Consider the following 23,263-nt stretch of genomic DNA (forward strand, 5'->3'; position numbering starts at 1 on the left):
TCTGCAACCTTTCTTCTTAGCCAAATTGTGTATCATAAAGGCTTTCACCTCTAGAGTTGTCATAGGATGTCTAGAAAGCCTAGATCAAATAAGAGTTTATTGCTTTTAAAAAAGCTTAGTCTTCCTGATTGAGGAGAAAAATTAGAAAAATCTGACCCAGGTGAGTTGTAGGCTCCCCAGAAGGCACATGAAAAATCCTTCTCTAAGAAAAAAAAAAATCTGTTTAATTCATTTCAGGATTTTGCAGGGGGGGAGATATCATTACATTCCTGACATTTTTAGCAGTTCTGATACTGGAAGTACTGTGCCTGTAGCAGAACAGCACTTTTCAGAAGAGCAATACCTGAGAGACCAGCTAGTACCATCTATTGTTCGGGGACTGGAGTGCTTGTGGTTGACTGATGTGACCAGTGGATGACTGCTGACCCATTAGCTGTCAACTTGAGAACAGTCGTTCCTGCACTGGCACAACTCTCGTTTACAGATGGGCCAGGATAAGAGTGCTGTGTTTATGCTTAATCCTTACAAGGCTGCTATGAGATTCTCTTCATGCTTTTCTTGCATCATTTACTCTTTGATGTGTAGAGTTCAAAAAAAAAAAAAAAATCCCTTCTTTCCAATAGCTGCAGTAGCTATTTTCTATGTCCCTTCTGCAAAACTGAAATGCAAAGGCCAAATAGTAATGTGTATTCGCCTAGAAATAATGTGCTGAGTTTGTAACTACTGGAGAAAATACTTTGGTGCAATTATTTCTGTGTATGTCTCTGGCACCAGGAATAATTAGGCACCAGCTGAAGATAGTGACTGCCAAAAGCGCATTTGGAGGAGGTGGGTGTTTCTGGGTGGTACAATCATGTGACTGCATTGCCTAAACAAAAGTATATTCACGTCCCCATGTCCTTTATAGGGATGTGTTGTCCTCAAGAGGAAGGACACTAGTAAAGTACCTGGCAGGAAGGAAAGGCAAAGAACTGAGGAAGAAAAATTGAGGTGTATTTCACTGCCTGCTGTTAGCAAAAAGCATCCACCTGAATTAGATACAGTGTTCATAGATGCTTCAGGAGTCATTTTCTGTAAAAGCTGAAAAGGGAGCAGGTCAGCTGCTCCAAATCCTGTTCTCTAGATGTTAAATCTAAATTAACTGGTGGGTGGGCTGAAAACAGCAACCAGAAGGACATCTGCAGTAGAAATAGGGATCCAGGCAGCCTTGAGCAAAGCAAAGGTTATAAGCCCTCCTCCCCAAATGTGCGCATGGACACACACACGCATGCATTCTTGTGGTAAGTACAGTCAGGAAATGGGCATAAATTTTTCTGTTTGCTGAGAATGAGCTCTGACAGGACAAAGAACTACTTGTGAAAAATCTTATCTCTCATGCATAAAATCTTGCAGTCTCTCTCTTAGTCCTTGAATTCAGTGATAGACTTTTAACAGTGAGCAGCCCCAGTGGGTGCCTGTGTACTTTGTGGTGAGGAGAGAGTGCAGAAATCTTAACCTTTATGCAATTGAAAGGGGAAATCAAGGTTTCTCCAACACATCACGTGCATGATATAAATGCTAGAGATGAAATGATATTGTGTGGGGATGTGTGGTAAAGTGTTTGGCACAGTGGATCTATTAGAGAATGAGTGATGAGATGCAATCAGACACCAAGAAATCATGGTCACAACCTGCAAGTGCTTTTAATAGGATAACTATCTGCTTGTTAGCTTGGGTTTTGTAGTTGCGTCTTCCGCTGCCGGGGTGTTGAAGGATGAGCAGATACAGCTCAGTGAAAAGGATACAAAAGAAACAACCCTGCATCTTGAGAAATATTTAGCAGCTTAATTAGATTCAGAGTGTAATACTGTTAACAGTGCATAAATGACAGCTATTTTCTGTTTATCTACATATTGTTTCATTCTTTGAGTCTAATCCATTATTATTTAAATATGAGTATCTTGAGCATGTTTTCTCCTCAAAAGCAACCCTTATTTTTTTCCTTCCAATTTGCTTTCACAAGGTATTGTCAAACTTCTTAGATGTAAGAGGGAAAGCAGTATATTCTACTCTTTGTCCATCATAAAGGAAAAAGTGGGAGAGAGGAAGTCCTGCTCCTAGATATCCAATTTTCCCATAGATATCCAATTTTATGTGTCGGTATTTGGGAAGCATGTGGGAAACAGAGATCTTCCCACTGAAATGTTTCACTGGGGTTTTCTTTGCTGCCTTTTGCTAATCTGTCCTGTTGGAAAGCTGGATTCCATGGCTCTTTCTGGAGAAAGCAGAGCTGTACTGATGTTTACAAAATTATTTTCTTTCAGCATAATACTGCCATTGCTGAGGTCATGGGGGCTGCAGAGGCTGTACTCTGCGATGGTGGTGAAGTGCTTTAGGTTACACTGAGCATGAGCGGAATTCCATTCTGCCACATCCTATCATCTTCAAGATTTAGCTGTGTTACTGCTCAGCTAGAGGTATGCTGCGTGACAAGTAAGACTTCTGTTATATCCGCAGATGGGTTAAAATCAACAGTAAAGCAAAAGCACAGTTTTTAGTACTCCTGAGTAATATCTCATTTGGATCTTGATGTGAAAGCAGAATACAGTAAGTTTCAAGTGGCAGAAACAGGTTAGTTAAATATATCAAGTTTCAAATCCCATCATGTTGCAAGAAATGCCTCTGATAGCTGTTTTGTCAGCTGGTAACTAGTGGGAAAAATACAAAAATTATTAAACTCCAGAGCTTGGAGTACAGGGAGGGGAGCGGTGGAGAGAGAAACAGTGGTGATGGCTTCTTTCTGGATTTTCTTGTCTAGTACAAAAAGCTGAAAGCCTTCTGGAAGAAAAACAGCAAAGACCAGCAATAGCTTTCCTGAACTAAGGGTGTGTACAGTCATCTGACATCTCAGCTTCCTTGTGCTGTCCCTAAGCTGCTGGCCCATATGCCAAACAAGAGCCTCTTTGCAGGAGACTGCTGCTGCTGACAGTGGAGTTCGTAGCTCTGATAAGGACCCTGAGTCCCTATGCCTGTTAGATAGCACCGAATGGCTGGCAATGAATGCAAACACACAGCCTAAATCCATTTATCCTGCAAAGTGCAAAACCCTGGTGCAAAGTATTAATTTTTTTTTAAGTATTATGTCCCTGGGTCCTGTTGTGGCTCTTAGTTACTCATCTGCACTAGGGGGTAAACACCCAGGGGCCTGCTAGTACCCTTAGATGTTAGTAAAGGTGCACATCTAGTTTGGAGGCAAGGGCTGTTTTCCCCATGTCTTAGTGCTGTGGTTTGGCATCCAGAGTGCGCAGATCAAGACTGGCTAAGGTGCCGTCTCTGAGGCTTACAGGCAGCCCCCCAAAGGACTTGTTCTTTGTGGCTGTTTATAACCAAATCAGCTGGCCAGGGATGGCAGTGGTGGGTTCCAGCTTCTTTCAATGCTGGCATTGGGGACAGGACTAGAAGCTCTGGGGGAAGGTCTGGAGGTGCCAGCCAGTGCGCATCCCACAGGATCCCCTCCCCAGGTATATACTGCAGACTGAGATGACTTCCTCTGCCCTTACTGGAGAAGCTGCTGCAGGGCCTTTTCAGGGAACCTGTGCTACCAGTACTGTGCTCAGTCCCTGCTTTCTTTCTTGGCTGGAAAGAGGGTGCACAGCCCTAGCAATTGAGGCAGTAGAGAAAAGACTGACGTGGACCAGCTGCCCTGACAAGCTAGAGTCATGTCACTGCTGAGGCAGTGCCTTGGAACACCAGGCACTACATGCACCCAAACCATGGGAGGTGCTCCAGCTGTATGGCTGTTTCCCTTGGGGCTACATCCGTGTCTGCTCCAGATGTGCAATGGCAGAGGGCACAGGACACTGGCTCTCTACAAAACCTGAAAGCCCTTGAGTGCCTGGCCTGCTGCTGGAGGCTGCAAGGGCATCCTGCAGAGATGCCTTCCTCTATGGGAGCAGGTGTCCATGGAGAAGGCGGAGCTGTGACTGCACTCAGCTCTTTGGTAGAGGGTGGTACTAGATACCTTCAAAGCTCTTTCTCTTGGCTGGGGATGGCTTGGCTCTGTGGTGCGGGCCTGTGCTGAACTAATAAAATGGAGTCTTAATTCAAAGGTATATTTTCAATCTGATTTGTGATAGGGATCAAAGCACGTGTAAGGTTTTACTTAGAACTTCATTGGTGACTAAGGATTGCTTGTTTTTTGTTTCTTTGGTCTGTCTAAAGAGCAATTCAACACTGAGCTTCTTTATAGGTTCTGATTCTGCCAGAACTTATAGTTCTGCATAACTTCAAATGTGCAAGTATTTCTTTCATGTTTAAGGAAATACATGTGTGGTTCAAGCTAGGCAGCTGTGCAAATCCCAGCTGGATCAGGGCCTCAACGAGTATACACTACCTCCTTTTCCAGAGCAAAACTGATCCCAGATGATCTGTTTCTTTAAACCTTGGGCAACTTTTGCTCCCAATACTACTGATACAAAAGTTAAGAGTCATAATGTAGATGCAGAGTCTTGGTGCTTTTCCTTAAATACAACAAATGTCATTTCAGTCATATAAATTTATACAGGTTAAAAAAAAAAACGAGTATGTTCTCCTTATATGAACAAAAGCTCTTAAAGATATTGCCTATACCGTACAAGCTTCTGAAAGGCTTTTTTGAAATCTTCATTAAAGATTGTGTAGATTAGAGGATTAATAAGAGAATTGATATACCCCAGCCATGCTAGGAAATTAGACATGTCTTCTGAAATGTGACATCTTTCACAGGTATTAACAACTACTTCTTTTACAAAAAAAGGGAGCCAGCAGATCACAAATGCCCCCAGGATCAAACCCAGAGTAGTTGCTGCCTTTCGCTCTCTTGTGCTAGAGATTCTCTGTTTTTTCCAGGACTTCTCTGGCTTAGATTCAGACCTGGGGCTTTGTAGCGTGATATTAATTTTATCACAGTCCACCAGAGGATCTGATGTCTTCTCTACCATGCTGGGCATTGAAGTAAGTTTCGTGCTTCTTTCACTTGCCTCCAAAAGGACTTGTCCATTTACCTCCTCCCTTACAATCCGACTGATGCTCCTTCTGTGAAATGTCTTTGCTGCCTTGTATATCTTGTAATAAAGGATCAAAATCAAGGCCAGTGGGATGTAGAAGGCGCCAAATGTAGAGTAAATGGTAAAAACAATGTGATCGTGTTTGATGATGCATTCGTCATCTCTGCTGGTTGTCTGGTGCCGCCAAAATAAAGGTGGCATGGAAATAAAAATGGATATGATCCATACCACTGCAATCATGATGCCAGCATGCTTAGGTGTCCTTTTCCTGGCATATTCCACAGCATCCGTGATTGCTCTGTACCGATCCAAAGCAATGGCAGAGAGATGCAAGATGGAACATGTGCAGCAAGTAATGTCCACGCTCAGCCAAATGTCGCACACTACTTGCCCCATGATCCAGGTCTCCTTTACAATGTAGACGATGCTGAAGGGCATCACTAGGACTGCCACAAGGAAATCAGTCACGGCAAGAGAGCAGATTAAATAGTTGGCGGGATGGTGGAGCTTTCTTGTCACAATTATTGCAGTCATCACAAGAGAATTGATGGCAGTTGTCATTAGTGCAAGCACAGACAGGGTAATGGAAATGACGATCTTGGATGTCACCCATTTGAATAGTTCTTCTGATGTAGTGTTTTGTTCAGTTGAGTTGATTAAATCCATGTTCCCTTTTAAAGGTGATCTTTATCTGTAGAAGTTACCTGTTGGAAAGGTAAAAACACTTTAGAAAACACATCCTTAGTCTCCAGGGAGTCTTTAGTATTGTCATTCTAGATGCACCCAAACTTACAGGAACCTCAGATTTATCATCAGCAACAACCCTGGCTCCAAGCAGAGACTTTCCTGGCGAACTCCGTGTGAGGTGCTCTGCCTCCAGAATAGGAGTATCCTCTTTCTCCTTGGTTGTGCTGAGGGGAGGGGCATGTTTGCGTGGCAGAGGAGAGCAGGGTGCAGTGGAGCCTGAACTGGAGCCCTGCAGGGTGCTGCGCAGTGCTGGCAAGGGGGAGGCAGCCCTGTTCTCACGCAGGGCAGTAGCATCAGCATAGCCTCTGGGTTTGCTCCGTGGTGCTGAGCGAGCCCTCTGTCTTAAAGCTTACTCTGAATAGATTATTGTTGCTTTTTGAAGCTGCTTAACGTAGTCCCATTCTAACGTAAGTACCAATACTGCTTTTAGGCTGGCCCCTATCAACTCTGCTAAGCAATGTAAACGCTTTTGGAAGTTTTAATCTACAGGAAGTTGGTGTAGTGCTCTTTCTCTAGTCCTTTCCCCTTGTCAGTATGTGAGTGCATCCCTGTTTGTGTATAGATAAGCATGAGTTTTCTAAACTGAGACACAATTTTCAGGAAAAAACTGAAAGGAGAAAAAATGCAGTACAAACTGGAGGTGAAACAGTTTTGCAGTGAAAGCTTAATTTTAGAGCCTCCTCTTCTGTGGATCTAAAATGATACAGTTGAATATATTTTAAAGCTTCAAAGGGTTGATTTACTTTCTAACTGAAATATCGCATACACTTGAGATGCTTGAGAACATCACTTCTCCTCAACTTCTGCTATTCTGTGGTTGCTGCCATAGAAAACTGCACAGGACTTGAATGCTAGTTGTACTGCTGATGCCAGTCTCTACAGAAACAGTGCAACTCCTCTTTGGCCCTACAGAAAGCAAGAATATACTTAAATGGTATGATGAAATGAATTCTCAGTTATGTTCTGGGGATGTACAATTCCACCCTACTTTCTTATCAAAGAGGGTTTCTAAGCTCTCTGCAGACTGTAACTGAGGTGCAAGTTTCCTGCTTCTTGGACCAGAGCTTGTAACTCTCTCACACTGAGAATTACCAGGTTTCAGCCTCTTGAGATTTTTGACTTGCAATTTCTTGTGTGTGTAAGATCTACATGACGAACCCATAAGAAGGCAGTTTCTTTGACCAATTCTGGAATGAAGTGGACTGCGCTTGTGTTGCATTGGATGCCGCATGTAGGGAAATAAGTAAATAATTTTTCTTAGTAAAGAGAGAGTCTCATTAACATAATTAAAGCTTTTTTATATTGTGCTAGCGTGGTTTAAAAAAATGCTTACATGTTGTATGTCACCTCAAGCTCAGCTCACTAATTCAGTGTGATTCTCCCCTCCCCCCCCCAACCTGGGCAATAATTAATATGCTATTGGGCTATTCAACAAAAAAGTTTTCAGCACTGCTTGGTTAACATTTGATTGTATGGGAGGACAAGGAAAGTAAATATGTTTTACTCAGTGAAATTCACAATCACTGAGTGGAACTGTGTGTTATATATGAGCAGATTACAGCATGCATGTACTGTCTTCCTTTCTCTCTCTTTGTCCCTCTCTCTAAACTTGCAATATATTTCACATTAGCATAAAAATAGCTCTTTCAGCATGTCAGTGTCACCTTAAAACCTTCTGAATCCTCAGTAATTGCTGGGTTGTAGATATTTTTGTCTATAGCTAGCTGTCTTCCAGAGATGGAACAGGCACCTATAGTATTATCTGGTGAATGTTCAACCCCTGCTAAACAAATCTTCATTTTTGAGCTTCTATAAATACATGGAAAAAACAGTTCATGGGAGAAACTCAGATTTCTGATGATAGTCAACAACTGGTGATATTTGACACTCACTGTGGCTGATTATCTTATAAATTTGTACTCTTTGGATATCAGTGCTTAATTGCAAGCAAGTGAAAAACAATTTGGAGATGATGAAATCTGATTAATAGCTTTTGAAAGATTATTGAGCTTGAGGCCATGGAGTGAGGAAGATGGTATGGGTAAGTTCATAGAGCTAGTGTGTAGGAATAAGTGGGTTTCCTTAGTACTGCAATGACTTGGAGACTCTTTATAGAAGCAGAGTGACAGCAGTGTGCTTACTTGCCATATGCAGTGATTATGCTTCTCTGTATGGTCTAAAGAGTATGGGCCTGTATGGTCTGATTTCATAAAGGCTGATAGCACAGAAACACAACAGGACTGAAGACTACCACAGCAAATCTTCAGTGTACTACTGTTTGACAGATCATCGTGTTGGTGTCTCCTGTTCATGGCACGTAACTTGTTCTTTAATGATACCCTTCTGGAAATATACCCTTCTGTTTTACGCAGAGTGTTAAAATCCTCTGCTGCTGAATGTGGCATTCTTCAGAGCTCCAGCAGCAGGTCTCCGGGCTGATCCTGGGGCTGCTGGGCAGACCAAGGAGTATGGCTCCATCTAAGGGAGGCAGCAGCCCCGCAGCAAGATTTGCCCTCCAAAGTGGTGACTCCCTCTGATGTTACAGAGCCATCCCATGCCTGTGCTGTGTGGGACTGCAAGTCACAAAGTTTGGAGTTTTTCCTGTCCAGGTAGGATGGGTAGCCTTTGCTAACTGTGGCTGTGATTTGTGCAAGTTTGTTGGGCTGATCATTAGCTAAAAGATTTTTTTATAAATATGTTTTATAAATATGAGAAGCTGAAAGGCTAGCAGCATTTAAGACTGGCAGCATCTGTTGCTTCTTTCTCTTTAGATTGCTTCAGGATGAACTAATTCTGTATTTCTTCTTGCTAAGTTGAATTCGGTTCAATCAGTAGCCATCACTGGCTTCTGTCCTAAGCAAGCAATTGAACTACTTTTAGGAGTATAAAGGATGATCCTGCAGATAGTGCAGTGGGTTAGGATGCAAGAGAGCTGACCTGAATCCTCTCTGTGGTAGGCTTCCATTGTCAATTTTTGAGTAAATTCACTTAAGTGGTTTGGTTCACTCTGTAAAATAGCTACACTGGTGCTTTCCTGCTGTCCCACTTTGCATAGTTATATTGCCTTCTCTTTAGCAGGAGGAATTCTCTCTTGTATGTGTTTAGTGTGGGGAAAATCTAATTTCAGATGATGCCCCCAAGTGCTCTGGGCACACTAGCATAACTACAGCTTGGACTTTGCTGTTATCTGTGAGAGTCTTTTGAGTCCTGGCCTCATAGAGCAAGCATAATCCCTCTGCTCTGTGGTGTGGGCATGGATGTGTTTTCCACATGGCTGCATACCTGACATAGGGTCTCAAAAGGAATCGTGGAAAGCTTGGAGACCATTTCTCTGCAGTAAATTTACTTCGATGAATGAAAACTGAATGGTTAGAAGTTTCCAGCTACTGTTTGTTTGCTTGGTGTGTGTGTGTGTGTGTGTGTGTCTGGTTTGTTTTAAAAGGCTTTAAGTGCTGCCAGGGAGAAAACTTGCCAATTACAGTTTGACTACTACTTTTGAATACACTTTTTCTGGATGTCCTGGGGGGTGTTTGCTTGTTCTTTTGTCCATGGAGATTCCTTAGCAGAATGTGTCTTTGGTTTAAAATACCATCAAAAACAATAGCAGAGCTCAGAAAAGCAAAATGAGCATCTGACTGAACTATGAGTATTTAAAATGTTACAGACAACAACAGTCTTTGCACTGCCAGACTGTCCTCTTGATTCCTTATGTGCCATTAAGTAAATGCAAAATTGAGCAGGTGGCAGAGAACGATCCCGATCATCTCTCTCATTCAAACAGGCTCCAGCTGGCCTTGCAATGATGAAGCATTTCACCTGTTAGCAGGGTTCCTGGCTTTTTTGGCCAAACTGATCCATAAGCCAGGTAGAAAGGCATCGCCTTCTTGCTCCAGTGGAAACTGATCCTACAAACTTCCTGACGAAGGGAAGACCCTATGCCTCTTTTCAGCTAACTTGTTTTAACAACTATTTCCTGTGCAGGTTAGCCAGGTACTTACAGAGATAAGACTAAAATAACCATAGAAGGGTAGGGTAGTCATAAGTACCAGCATTGCACAGGAAGTAAAATTGCTTCTGAAAAACAGTATTTATGAACTCATAAAAATCTTTCCCAATGTGGCTGTCTCTAGATACCGATCAAGTGATGTGCTAATGACAGGTAGGTTAATAGTGACCCAACACATTATATATGAGTAGAAGGAAATCACCCTCTTTATACAGATTCATTTACTACAGAAGGGTGTTAACTCCTACCAGATCTGATGGGGAAACATGTATTTTGCTGAGCCCAAGCTCTAGAGTCCCAACAGGTGAGGAAGAGGAGAGGAGCACTTTCATTTGACTCTTGGATGTCCTGTCCTTAGATTCTTTCCTCTCAATAATTCTTTCCAAGGCTGTTGAAGCTACCTGGTGCAAGGCAGGGATGACTGCTCCGTTTACAAGAGAGTTACCAGCAAAGCAAAGGCAGCCAATGCCGTCCCTGGAACTCACAGTAAATGTCCATTGGCAGTCTGAAGCGAAAAGCAGAAATCACAAGGTGGCCCTATGCTGTCTGCGTATTTTGTGTAGATGTACCTCCTCCTTCTAAGCCATAATTTTGAAGCTTTCAAATCTTGGTGCATTGCAAGATCTTCTAAAATGGCTTACAACTTACTTTCTTAACTTTTTTCTCTTTTAAGAGCTATATCTGCTTCTTAAATAGGAGGTAGAGTGGAACCCCTTCCTTCCAGATCTTCATCTGTTGGCAAACAGTCACAGGTGCATGCTTAAATAATGCTTGGGTTTCTCTGTTTTGGGTAGCACTGTCTCAGCCCATAGGACTGAGTACATCTGGACCTCAAATGTATTGGAAAGGTGGACAAATAATTCTAAAGGTGTTTAGGTTTTGCTGCTTGAAACTGCTTACTGTAATTACTTACTGTTACCACCTGTAGAAGGTCACAGCAGACCCATTTCTAGAAACACAGACCAAAACTAAAAAATCACAGATAAATCCGTTGAACTAGTATTAGCTAAAGATAATACAGAATTCTGTCTTGCAAGCAACCTCTCAGGAGAAGCATGGGTAAGCAGACAGGCTTTGCAGCATGCACTGAATGTCAATATAACACATGAAGGAAACAAATTCGAGAGTCCTGGAGAATACTGTGCCTCCAGCTAGAGATGAACAAATCCATTCTTCTCTGAGCACAGGAGCTCTGCTTTGTTACAGAGTGGCAAAGAAAAGTCCATTTCTGTGCCTTGAATTCAAGGTACAGAAGTTGTATAATAAATCTTCATTAGATATTTTTCTTATTTATGTTACCAGTCTAAGAGTCCTAGTGTTTGCAAAATGAAACACTGCAGTATGTTTTGTGCCAGGCAAAACAAAGAAGAGGCTTGTTTCTAGTTTTCTGGACAGCTCTTTAAATTCTTTCAGCCAACAGAAATAATCCTAAATGGTGAAGATGATAGACAAATTCTGACAGCTTTAACCCTGAAAGATACCACCCCAGGTGTCTGCTCTGTCATATATTTGCCCTTGGTGCAGAATCAGCGGTTGGGGGTGAGGTTGTGCTTCTACTGAAGCAGCTGAACCACAAAGTCTGAGGGCTTGCACAGGCTCTCAGGGAAGGTGAGCTTGCCCTGTGCTGCTGGGTGCTGTAGGAGAGGTGCAAGCACCAACTCCCTCAGGACCCAAATGAAGGCAGGAATCTCTGGTAAAGGGGCAGAGTGAAGCACTGAGATAGCTCCTGTCTTCCTCTCTCTGTAATTAGGTGAGTAATTAACTCACCTTCATGTTTCTTATCGAGGCTGTACAAATTGCAGGGTGATGGCTGTGACTCCTTTGGCACATCTCCCTCCAGATGGCTGTGGTCCTTGCTTCATTACTTCATGAGCATTTCCAAGGACTCCACATTTTCCAGTCTGCAACAAAAAGACTCTTCAATCCCCAACATGACAATCCCATGTAATGGAGATTCTTGCACCTCTATCACACAGGGGCAGCTCCTTTCCGCCCCTCAATTCAAAGGTGTTGCTGGCAGCTCCTGGAGATGTACCACTAGAGCTAGCCTTAAACTCAGCCAGGTAACTGTGAGCAGAGCACTCAGCAAAACCCATCTGGGAGGCAGGGTTGCTACGCAGGTGGGGCTAATCTGCGATGTGCTCTTTTATGTGTTTGCCATGTTCTCTAGTTAGATCTGTTGGACTGCAGTGTAGCCCTCTGCGGCTTGTCAAGCTTGCCTGGAGGATATCTCCCCTGCTTATTGTCATCATATCTGTAGCAACTGCTGCATTTGCTTATATGGAAGAATGATGTTCAGAAAGTAATTATGCATTCCTTGCTGCTTCTAGTGTTGAAGTTGAGATTTTTTTTTTTCTCCTTTTGGAAAATTAGTCACTCATTTGTGCTTGCTCTTTATTTCATGTCCCTCTGCCATCTGTTTTAATCTAGCTGAGGAGGGGGGAAAGGCGAGCCAGCTTCTCAGCCAGCCCTCTGGGAAGGGGGGAGGAGGAGCAGCAAGAATGCTGTGGTCTATGGTATGACAGACTGGCTTACATAAAGCATAAACATGCCCTCCAAATACAGCTTTGGTTGTTGGGTAACTGGTCAGTGAGTCTGTTCTGAATTTGATCAGTTTGGCTGGAGAAAGGGAAGAATTCAGACCTGTGTTCATAACACTGCCAGAGGAGATGCCAGTCGTTTATTTTTGTAATTAATTAAATCAGGCCTCTGCAGTTCAGGCCTCTCAGGCCAGTGGTCTGGATAGTTGCCGCTTACGTTCTGTATGGTGGGAAAGAGCCCCAGAGGACAAGGCCTGGAGAGCCAGCCCTGAACAACAGCACCTGTGGGCGCTGTTTCATGCTATCTCTTCTACTGATCATGTTCTGAGCTGTGTGAATAAGTATCTGAGAAACAGAGCAGAGTCTAGACATCCTATATCCCTGTGTGAGCTCTTCACTGAGCAAAAGAAGTTTCTTTGTGATGGCAAGAATTTTATGAAGTTGGCCAAAGGGAGTCCCGTGTAACTATGTGGTCAACGTCTGGTCCTTTGAGGTGTGCGTCCCCTTGGACGGGCAGTCGGGATCTACATGTGGACCCTCCATGTCATGAGCATGCCACATACTTCCTGGGCCCATTCCCTGGCCACTCATCTTTTATTTAGGGCCTTTAAGGGCCCAAATTATTATTTAGGGCATTTAAGGGCCTGAAACATTCCATTCAACCCAAAATTTTCTGTATTGATTTAAAAAAATTTTTTTCAGTTCTGTTGAAGAAAAAGGAAGATTTTTTTTGTTTTGCTTTGTTTCAAGTTTTTCATTCTAGTGAATCAGAGAAGTAATTATTCACCCATCTCTATATCTAATCTGTACAACTAGCCTCATACTGTGCAGGAGTGGCTTGCTTTCATGATTATCAACTAAATTTGTATAGAGAGGTGAAAATGCAGAACAGCTTTGCTTATGTTTCAAAACAGCACCTTTCAGGTAAGGGCTTGAAACTTGTAGGTATTACAAAGTGGTGTTTGGAACAAGGAGGTTGAGAGTTTTCCTTCCTTCGAACTGTAATAAAATGCAGTCTTGTTTCTCCCGCTTCCCACTCATCCTTATGCTTCAGGTGCAAATGTTTTTGTCAGCCCTCTGAAAACACATGCATGCAAAGTGCTAAGTCACAGATCTTTATCACTGATACACCTACCTCTGAAAACCTCCTACAAGAGGGGGTTCACCTTGAAAAAGTCTCCTAAAGGGCTGTAAACGTAAACAGTCTGGGGGAAAAAATTATGATGGAATGTCTTCTGTATTACCTGACTTCTGAGACAACGTGTATACCTTTGTCCTAGTTCTTTGGGAGTTTGCCCTGATTCAGCTAGTTATATGTGATGCTCTGAGCTCGCAGGAGTTTCTGATCCTCTAAACTGTTGCTTCTACCTTTTCCAGTAGTGCTAGAGAGGTTGGTTTCATATAAACTGCGAAAGCTTTCATTCATCTGGAAGAAACTGTCCTGTTTACTCCTTGACAGTAACAAAACAAACTATATTCAAATATATGGCTGAAAAAGGCCTCTATTTTAGTCTATAAAATAAGAAAACGTCATTTTCAGGCTATCACCTGGGCCAACAGTAGGTTTTTGTTTTTGTTTTTTTTTTTTTTTTTTTCTATATGCTTACCAGGAGAACAGCTCTGAGAGAAAACTGCTCTTGGAAGCGTTTGGTGGAACAGAAGTGAAAGCTGCCACGTTGGTGCTCTCCTCTGCAGCAGGGGGTCTGTATGAAACAAGAACAATAAAAGTCACTTACAATTAGAGAGATGCCAAAATTCACAGAATCTACAATCTTATCTCTGCCCTTTGCCAGTGCATGTTATTCCAGTGTTTGAAGGCTGTGTGACACTTTCACAAAGAATCTCTTACTGCATACTTACCAGTGTCTTGCTGTGTACTTCCCCCCCCCCCCCATTGTGCCATGTGTTTTTTATTGTAGTCCTAGTCAGATTATCTCATAGATTGAAGATCTTTCTCTAGGTATTGTTGCTGTATGTGATGGAATAGGTCTATCAGATAGTAAACTCTGCATTGGATTTGTATAGAACAGCAGCGTACTGATACTCGCTTTATCAGATGTAATGGAGATAATCCAGGCTGTTTCATCTGAATGATCCATGTGTAGTCTAGGAAATATTTTAAGTAAAACAAAGGAACTCATTCCTTAAAGTTGGTGGGTTTTGGAAGCAGGAGGAATATTAAAATCCTCAACTTTTAGTGGAAGAAGAATTTGAAATGTTTTTCTAGTCTCCTTGGGAAAGATCACAAGAAAGAACCTACTTGCCATCAGAAAACCAGGCAGAACTTATCAAAAGCTTTCTCAAAGTAATGCATCCCTGGGAAGTGACTTCAGTTTTGAGGAATGCTTTTCCTTCAGATAATGCTGTTCAGCCAGAGAATGTCCGGCTGCCTTGCCCTGAAGTCTCCATCCATGGACAACAGAAGCTCTGGAGAGAGTAAGTGGCAGGAGGAGGGGAAGGGCAAGCTCAAACTCCTGCTGCCAGCACCACATGGAGGAGGCCACACAGTCAGGGAATGGCCCAACTGAGTGTGTCCAGTCCGAAATGCTGGCAGACTGCAGCCTCCCAGGATCCAGCAAGCCTGGGCTCTGAGGGGTCAGCTCACTAAGGTCTGCAAAGCACAAAATCCTTCTCAAAACTGTTATGCAAAAGATTAAAATGGAAAAAGTGAACTTTGAGAGCACAGGTAGGGCTCTGAATGAGCAGGCGGAAGAGAGGAGAAATCTTAAGTGCATCTGAAGTACTTGCATGGGAGGGTCCTGTGTTGGAGTTGTCAGATACCTTCTGGGCACTTTCCCAGCTTGAGATCATTTTAGAAGGGGTAACTGTACTATCCCCAAATCAGACTAGCTTGGACTTGCTGTGGCTGGACTGCTTGCAATGGACTCAAAAACCACACAATGTGGTACTGTGTCAAACTGCAGAGAAGCAAACTATCAGCCTCCTTCATAGGAAAGCATAGACTTAGGTAGAGTTCACATAGTGCAGTGGCAGGGAGGTGTACTTATACAGCTGGCACTCTGATGCTTCCTAACTAGCATTGCAGTTTTATTTTTACGGTGATTCTGCTAAGATTGATCACCACCTGTGAACACTTAGGTTGGGGGCTGTCTTTCCAAAATCCAGATTCTGTGTTTTCAAACTGGTCTGTCCTAAAAATGATAGGACATGTGGGGTACTCTGCGTGGCGTGCCACTGTGCTGGTAAGGCGTAACAAACAGCTGTTCTTGTAGGTGCTTTCTCCTGTGCAGGAGCAGAGCGTTAGCTGGGGCGTTGGCAGGTAACTTTTTTGGTCAGGCTCTCTGCGAGGATGTGGAAAGCATGTATCTGGGGATTGTAACTCTTGGGGTGTGGGCCCTTGGTACCTTGGAAGCCCTCTTTTGTTGCTTTTGTATGCTTTTCCATTTTTTAAAATGAATTTAAACCCTAGCATTCACACAATTAAATGTTTTAGCCAGAATAATATAATTCACTCAGTGAATTAGCATAAGTTCTAGTGGCAAAAAAGCATTTGTTCCAGGCCTGCATAAACCATCTGTGTGTGAGGACCTGGGATGCAGCTATGTTGGCAAAGCTTTCCTAGTGCACACTGGGCTTCAGCTTTCTTCCTTTTCACAGTTTCAAGATGCTCTGCAACTCTTTAGCATGCTTCTCTCTGCTTCCATTTACTATTACATTATAATGTGACCCCCCTTTAAAAGTACCAGTATTTGAAAAGTGCTGGGACAGCCTGTATAAAATCAAAAGTGTAGGAAGGAGAGCTAAGGAGATAAGGGAGGCAGTAAGAGTACATCAAAAGGGAAAGCTGGGGAGAGGAAGGAGAACTAAAGGAAGGGGAACGGGTAGGGAGGAGGGGTGCTGAAGTACTTCCCTCATAGTACTTGCGTACATATATATCGCACATAGCTGCTGAATCAGATTAAATGTATGCAAATACACTAATTTCTTTGAAGAACCAGGATGCCAAATAGCATGTCTGTGTGGTGCAGTAGAAGTTTGCATTTGGGATGTTGGAGCTGTCTCTGAGCAAGCTGGTATGTTTGCTTGGTGCAGCTCAGAGATGCTGAGATGATGAGGGGAGCAGGTGAGGTGAAGCCATGTCCAGCTGGCAGATTGTCTTGAACTGGCTTGCCTGAAGTCAAGACGGATCTCTGCACCAGGTTTTGTTGGGGGATGGCTGGCTCTGTGGTCAGCTGGCATCACCGCTCATGGGATAATTCTTGGAAGCCTTTTGCCTTGGACATATTTTTAGTTATACAACACTTTCAAGAATGCTAGTAGCAGCAGGATTGTTAAAATGTGTCCGAGCACCAAATACAGAAATAGTATTTATCTTCTCTAGGAACTTTCCTGGGTTTGTCAGATTCCCTGTTGCAGACACTTTGATTACTAAGTGAGGTCGTAAGCTCTCTAACACTTTGTGAACTCATTCTCATTTCTGATAGGAAAATAACAGACTGTCACACACAGCTTTTTCCTTTGCATCATTCTAACATAGTTGTGACACTTGACATAAAGCACAGATGACTCTGAATGACTACTTAAAATTTAAGCTGATGATTCAGAATTAACTGTGAAAAACAACTTCATTGTTGTCCCAGAGATTCTGCACAGACAGCAATTTTCTAAGATTAGCCTGCTTCAAGTGACCCATAAAACTTCACATTGGTAAAGCTTCTAAGACTTTTAAAATAATAATTCTAAGAAAGTATTTCAAACAAAATTTCAAAGGTTTTGTACTGTTGTTTTTTTTTCCTCTTGAAAATCTATTGATGTTGACATTCTAAGATCTTTTAAAACATAACTTTGCAATTACGAAAACCTTCAAAAATGCAGAGAAGTTGAGATATTACTTTATGCTAGGGATGCTTGTAGACAGCGCTCCAGCTCTTTGTTTTGTAAGTAGGAGAGAAAAGTATGTAACTTCAAAAGGGTAGAGCAAAACTATCGTTTAGAGTTAGACTAGAGTACTAGCATAAATAAGTGATAATTTTAGTAGCTTAGTTTTCTTCTTAAATCATATTTTAAGAAAATGAAATTTGTATTTTTATATGATGTGAAAGGAAGGTTTCCTTGAAATGTTGGTATATTCTTGCAACATATTTCAAAACATTTCACAAGGCTGTTTAATAAAAGGTGTTTTATAGCACCTGCTTATAAAAATTTTGCGGATCAGGTGACAATGTGTAATATTTGTTTGGTGGTGAAGAAAAACATTAAACTGATTGTCTCTAATTGCCCAAATGCCTAGAAAGCACATTGGTACTGAACTGCTTCAGAAGAGTTCAGAAACCATCAGTGTATTTTCAGCAATGGTATGCTATCTATGGTCCCTATAGTTTCTGGGAGAAATAAGGAAAATAGGAAGTCCTTTCATAAAATAACATGGTAAAAAGGAATGGTGAAGGACAGAGGGAAATGATTGTTGTACTGATCTTCAAAGGCCTGGAAATATCAAAGGCAAGTCATTGCTTCTATGTGATCTGGCTCGTTTATGTATCAGAGCACCATTGTGCTTAGCACTTTCAGAAACGCCAAGTTCCTTCCCGTTGAGCGCTTACAATCTACCTTTCACACCAGGAAGGTGGAGGATTGAGCTATGAACTCTAGCATGAAAGGAGATTGGAAAAGACCCAATTGCATTTATAACTTTGAAGCTCTCCACTAGAATTTTGTTGCAGTTTTACCCTGGTAAAGCTGCTGAAATTTATGAAGAATTCTCTTAATAATATACTTAGTAATATACTTCTGACAAGTAATTAAAAATGTATTATATGGTTTCATATTGCATGCCCTTATATATATGTGCGTAAAAGGATATATATATGTAAACACACACGCATACAGAAAACATCCTATTTTTGCCCATTGCTTCTGTGTTTCATATTGTAAGAAGTCATTATTGAAAAATAAGTTTCCTTAATATTTAAAGCTGATCTTTTCTCTTTGAAGCTGAAAAATGTTTTAATATTAGCTCCTCCGGAAAGGAGCAATTAACAGATTCACACAATTTGCCATATCTATGTAGTCCCTTGTTTCTTTTTCTAATTTCAGTTTTTCCCATTTTTAGCCACTGCATCATGGTATTACATTGTGAGATGCTTTTCCCTCTTTGTTTCTTGATTCACAGTCTTTAGGATGTAGCTAGGTATTATATTTGAAATGTTTCCTCCCATAGTTCCAGGATGTAGAGGCTTTCTTAAAAAGATATAGATACGTAGCGAGAGCTCTCACTAGTCAGTCAACCTCAGGATCTATAGCTTTAAGTAAAACTAGCAAGTCTGAGGCAAAATAGCCAAATCATTGTCTGATTATACAAGTTTATATCATCTATCCAGCTATATCACTACACCATTATGATATGTTCTTGTGCATATGTGAATTGTATATGTCATGCAGCAAATGCTGAGAGACCACAGAGCTAAACCCGCTGCAGTGCCTGCCCCAAAACTTCAGTCTTATGATAAACACTTGGGCTCCCTCTCCAGTGTTTGAAGTTTGAAGTCCTAAGGATTTCTCCATGGTTTCTTTGGAGCAAGCACTACTTTTTTTTTCTTTTGAACAGCTTCAAAAATAGGAGAGAAAGTTTGTGGATATTTGATGTTTATGGCTCCAATGAGAATTTTGGCTTCTATAGGGGCAGGAAACTCGCTACATCTGTTGTCGGACTCCCTCCACTGCCTTTCCTTAGGGGCGTGCAAAGGAGTGATGCATGCTCTCTTCCTCCTCCAAAATGCGGCTCCTTTTCAGAGCCCTTGAGATCTGCTTAACGACTTGCTACATTAGGAAAAGCTGCTGGAACAAATAAAATTAATGTAGTTGCCAACATGTGAAGCGAGGAAGTATGTTTTCTTTACTGTTAAAGCTCTCTCCCTTTGGCGAGTGTTTACCTCCTACGTTTTGGGGGTGAGAAATTCCAACACCGTTAGCTGCAGTTCTCAAGTTTGTTGCTGCTTGACCTCTGCTGCAGCATCTACTGTCCTTTCTGATAATTCAAATGGTTTGCGTTAGACCAAGGCAAACAGTCACAGTGTTTTCCTCCTGTGAGTAATTTATTCTAGTCACTTTGTTCTCTCTGCTTCCAATACTGATTTTTTTTTTTATTAGGAGACATATTAGTGCAGCTAATTTTGTCCTAAAATCTTTGAATCTGCTGTCAGTAATAACATTTTATTCAGAGTACACCTATATTTATTTTGTTTTTGATTACTCCAGCATGATCTGGTCTGGCCACAGGATTGATTGACTGTCAGTGCTCTGAATGCACTGGAAAGCACTTGGCACTGCATGGAAGATAACTCACAGGCATAACCATTTGTGTGTCAACTAGTTTAAATCCAAATTTTAAGTTTAAAAATGCTATAATAAAGAGCATAGGAGCTTTCTGAAAGCATATGATTTGAGATAGAGGGGAAATGTTCAAATGTACTGAAGTTCTCACTTCTCACTATTATTCAGTTCTTACTTCTCATTATTATTTTTGGCTAGCAGTGGAGAAAGGTTGTAGACCTTTAAATGCCATGAAGTTCTCTCCTATAAATAAGTTGGAGATGATACATAACATGGAAAGTAACTGCAAATGGGCCCTGAAGTAAGAAGCAAAGCAAAACCTAGCCTGACAAAAAAGAAAAATAAAATTTGATTTCAGATAATCATCAAATATGATACAGGATCATTAGATTAACCTTATATTATGATGGAAAGGGTTGCAGATCCATAAGATCTGTTTCAGCTGCATTTAATGGGATCAGTAGGTTTATGCTGCTTATTACATTGAAACAGAAAAAAATTTTAATTTAGATAAAGGGGTACCTGACATGATCTGTTTTCTTTATATCTAGTGCTTTTATGTTGGCTTGTCACTTCTGTGGTGATTAACAGAAAATTGTAATTTTTCCTGTAGTGAGGAGTGTCAAAGGTGGATGGGGAGAGTCTTTAGGCAGATGATGCTTTATTTTTGCTGCAACATCCAGCAGGAATGATGGAGTTGGTGGTAGTTTTCCATTGGCAGCATAGAAAACTAACTAGAGAAAAAAATGAGCCACCACTGTGCCCTTGAATAGCACCCTTCCTGCATCATTTTGGGGCTTCTCCTCAGTAGAGGCTTCATACTTCAAAAAAGATCTATTTATGCCCCATAGAATGACATGCAGTTGTAAGTTCGAGAGACACTGTTCACTCTCTGGGCAGTATATAAGTCATCTTGGGGAGGATAGCTGCCTTGCTGGCTAAACTGTCTTCATTTGGGCACACAGCCCTCTTTTCAGTGCACACTTTCCTGGTGGATGGATCTGGCCTTGTGTGTCACCCAATGTAGTAATGTTGTAAACAACTGACAATGTGGGTTTATTACAGATATCCTGTAATGATGGTGTGGTAAGCTATGCCCCCAGATCCTTTCTTAGGAAGGTTGTCCTCCTGTCTATGGTTCAGGGAGAGAAATGTAAATATAAGCTGAGTATATTAAATTGTTTTATTTATTTATGAATTACTTATTTCTACATTAAATTTATATTATTAAATGTAAATTGGTATCCATTTCACTTGAAGCAGTATTGCAGCTCCTTTGTGAAGCTGGAGTCATGTGTGTAGAGCGTGGTGAAAGCATTTGCCTCCACACATAGAAGACTCGGACCCCCTTTTTGCTGGCTTGCCTCTACCCAGTTCAGGGAACAGGGGTAAAATGTGCCTCTTTAGACTTAAGAAAGAAATGGTCTAGTTTAAACCCGAGAGATTGTTATTCAGCTCCTGCTAGCAGGAGTTGATGTCCCTGGCAAAACTCTTTTGGAAGATTCCCTGTTGTATGCTGGAGCGAGCAGGACAAAGCAGAACGAGCAGGTGTGCAGGCACCCTCATGCCTCTGCCAGCTGATTTCTCTCTGTTCTGCAGCAGTGGGTCTGCTTGCCACCTCTGGATGAGCTGGGACACCACACACCCCACAAAGTCCAGCAGTTAGTGCCAAGCACGGTGGTAGGGTTCCCTCTGTTCCTTTGTGACTGCAAAGGTACCAGGAGACCTTGGGTGTATGACTTAAGTTTCTCTATGCCTCAGCTCCCTATGTGTAAAATGGACATATCGGTACCTGTGCATCAAAAATACATTAGAAACTGTCAGCTAGGCAGATAGTCCAGGAATTGAGGTAAGGAATAAGATATGCTTAGGCAAGAAAGCAATCTGTTTCAACTTGAAATTGTTCTTCCTGTAGTCTGACTGGGGGCCAATTTAATATAAACCATTTAACTTCATCAAAGGCTGCTTGGATACCATGGTATGGAATGACACTAATGATCCCTGGAAAGTCATGCTGCAGAATAACTCTAAAATAGTGATGCTCAGTATTTACAGATGTTGGCATGGTCAAATGCTTGCACATTGCTCAAGATAGCCTTGTAGAGACAAGTGATTATTACAAGTTTTGTTCTCTGAAACAAACCTGAGCTGAACAGCTGGAGCCTTGGGGAACTGCTGTTAGCAGCTGTGTTCTGGAAAGCAGCAGATCCTTATTTCTCTTCTTCTCTCACCTCCTTCTTGTGGGATAGCTAAATCTCTGGAGTAAGCACTGAGATGGGGTTTTTGTTCATCAGGCTTATTGGGCTTTTTGAACACAAGGTGTTTACCTCTCAGTTCTCTTTCCCCAGAAATTTTGTTCTAGCTAGGAAAATAGATGCATTCCAACTGTGGCTTTTTGCACTGTGCCTTTGACAATGTCATAAATTTTTTTCCCTGTCTGGATGTCCAAGTTTTAAGGAAAGAACCGATTGATCATTTTTTTAATGATGCAAATTCTTTTTCAGCCTAATGTCAGTAAAAATCTTTTGCTCCCTTGAGGGATGTTGCAGAATATCCTTGATAAGGGTACTGACTGATCTTCAAAATACAAGTAGTGGCTGTCTTAGTGATTCTTCTTTTGCTAACATGTAAAAGAAGACTAGAGGTGCTTGTGACCTTTTATTCAGCTGTTCTGAATGTGTTCTCTTGAATTATTGTGCGGGTAAGATGCACGCCTTAGAAGGAAGCTCAGCTGCTTCATTGCTGCTTCACTGAAAGGTATTGTGCTAACAAGTAAAAGTTTGCAGTGTAACCGTTTGAGAAGAGACATTATGCATTTAAGAAATCAGTGGTATGAGGGACCTTTTCATTTGCTCATTCCATGGCAAGACAAAATTATTTCCCAGTCTGACACTAAAGCTGAAGTATTTGCTTTTTGACTGCAACTATATGTTCCACTTTAATTTTATAAGAATAATAATATGGTTATTTTTCTAAGTTTCTTCAGCTACATGCATTGGCTGCATTGCAAGTTTGCAGTAAAGGTGGGTTATAAATCAAGATGACTTCCATATGGGAATAGATCTTCTTCTTATTCTTAGTTTGCTGTAGATGATGATTACTGCACTCGTGCCTTAAAAGCAGTTATGTAAAACCAGCAAAAGGTGTGTTGGGCGAAAGGCAATTGTCTTTGAAAAGTTTTCATAAACTGTGCTATTAAGTATTTATATGTGCGGTCTCAAAGCAGGCAGAGGAAAAAGTAACTGCCTTTAAGAATGTCACAAATGTTGCTTGAGACCCCTGGGAGAAGCAATATTTGGATCATTTATCTAGCAAAAAAGAGGCTGATGAGCACATGAACTTTCTTCTGACTATAGTAAAAATGTCAGTCTGTGCAATTCATGCTGTACCTTTTCAATCCTTTCCTTTTCATTTAAAAGTCTATTGCCCTTTACAACCATTTGATCACAACATTAAAGGCACATTCAAATTCTATATCCTCTTCAGTAAGGGTATTTTTATTCCTCTGTGTATGCTATAGATGCTAAAGAATTAATGATTCAGGTGGTAGAGGCTGAGGAATCTCAATGCCTCCTTTTGGGCCGAGTTTTGTGTGGTTTAAAATTCTGTCTTACTGTCTATAAAGAAGTTTCTAGTGCTATTGCTATAATCATATA

The 23,263-nt window shown here is 41.5% G+C and overlaps 1 protein-coding gene across 6 annotated transcripts in view; it reads right to left on the reverse strand.

The window, feature by feature from the left end:
• Positions 1-1,657: 1,657 nt before the first annotated feature.
• The window catches only part of HTR1F (5-hydroxytryptamine receptor 1F), a 120,436-nt gene continuing 98,830 nt past the window's right edge, over positions 1,658-23,263 (reverse strand). For 4 of the 6 annotated variants that reach the window (XM_026093366.2, XM_026093365.2, XM_064523060.1 and 1 more), the window contains 3 exons: positions 13,925-14,020; positions 11,545-11,678; positions 1,658-5,728 (listed from right to left, as the gene is read on the reverse strand). In XM_026093366.2, coding sequence (XP_025949151.1) covers positions 4,590-5,690 — 1,101 coding nt within the window. In that variant the 5' untranslated portion in view covers positions 5,691-5,728; positions 11,545-11,678; positions 13,925-14,020 and the 3' untranslated portion in view covers positions 1,658-4,589. The remainder of the gene's footprint in view (positions 5,729-11,544; positions 11,679-13,924; positions 14,021-23,263) is intronic. The other 2 variants (XM_064523083.1, XM_064523077.1) reach the window with 1 other exon arrangement.

Source organism: Dromaius novaehollandiae, chromosome 1 (genome assembly GCF_036370855.1).
Source record: "Dromaius novaehollandiae isolate bDroNov1 chromosome 1, bDroNov1.hap1, whole genome shotgun sequence".
NCBI classification, from domain to species: domain Eukaryota; kingdom Metazoa; phylum Chordata; class Aves; order Casuariiformes; family Dromaiidae; genus Dromaius; species Dromaius novaehollandiae.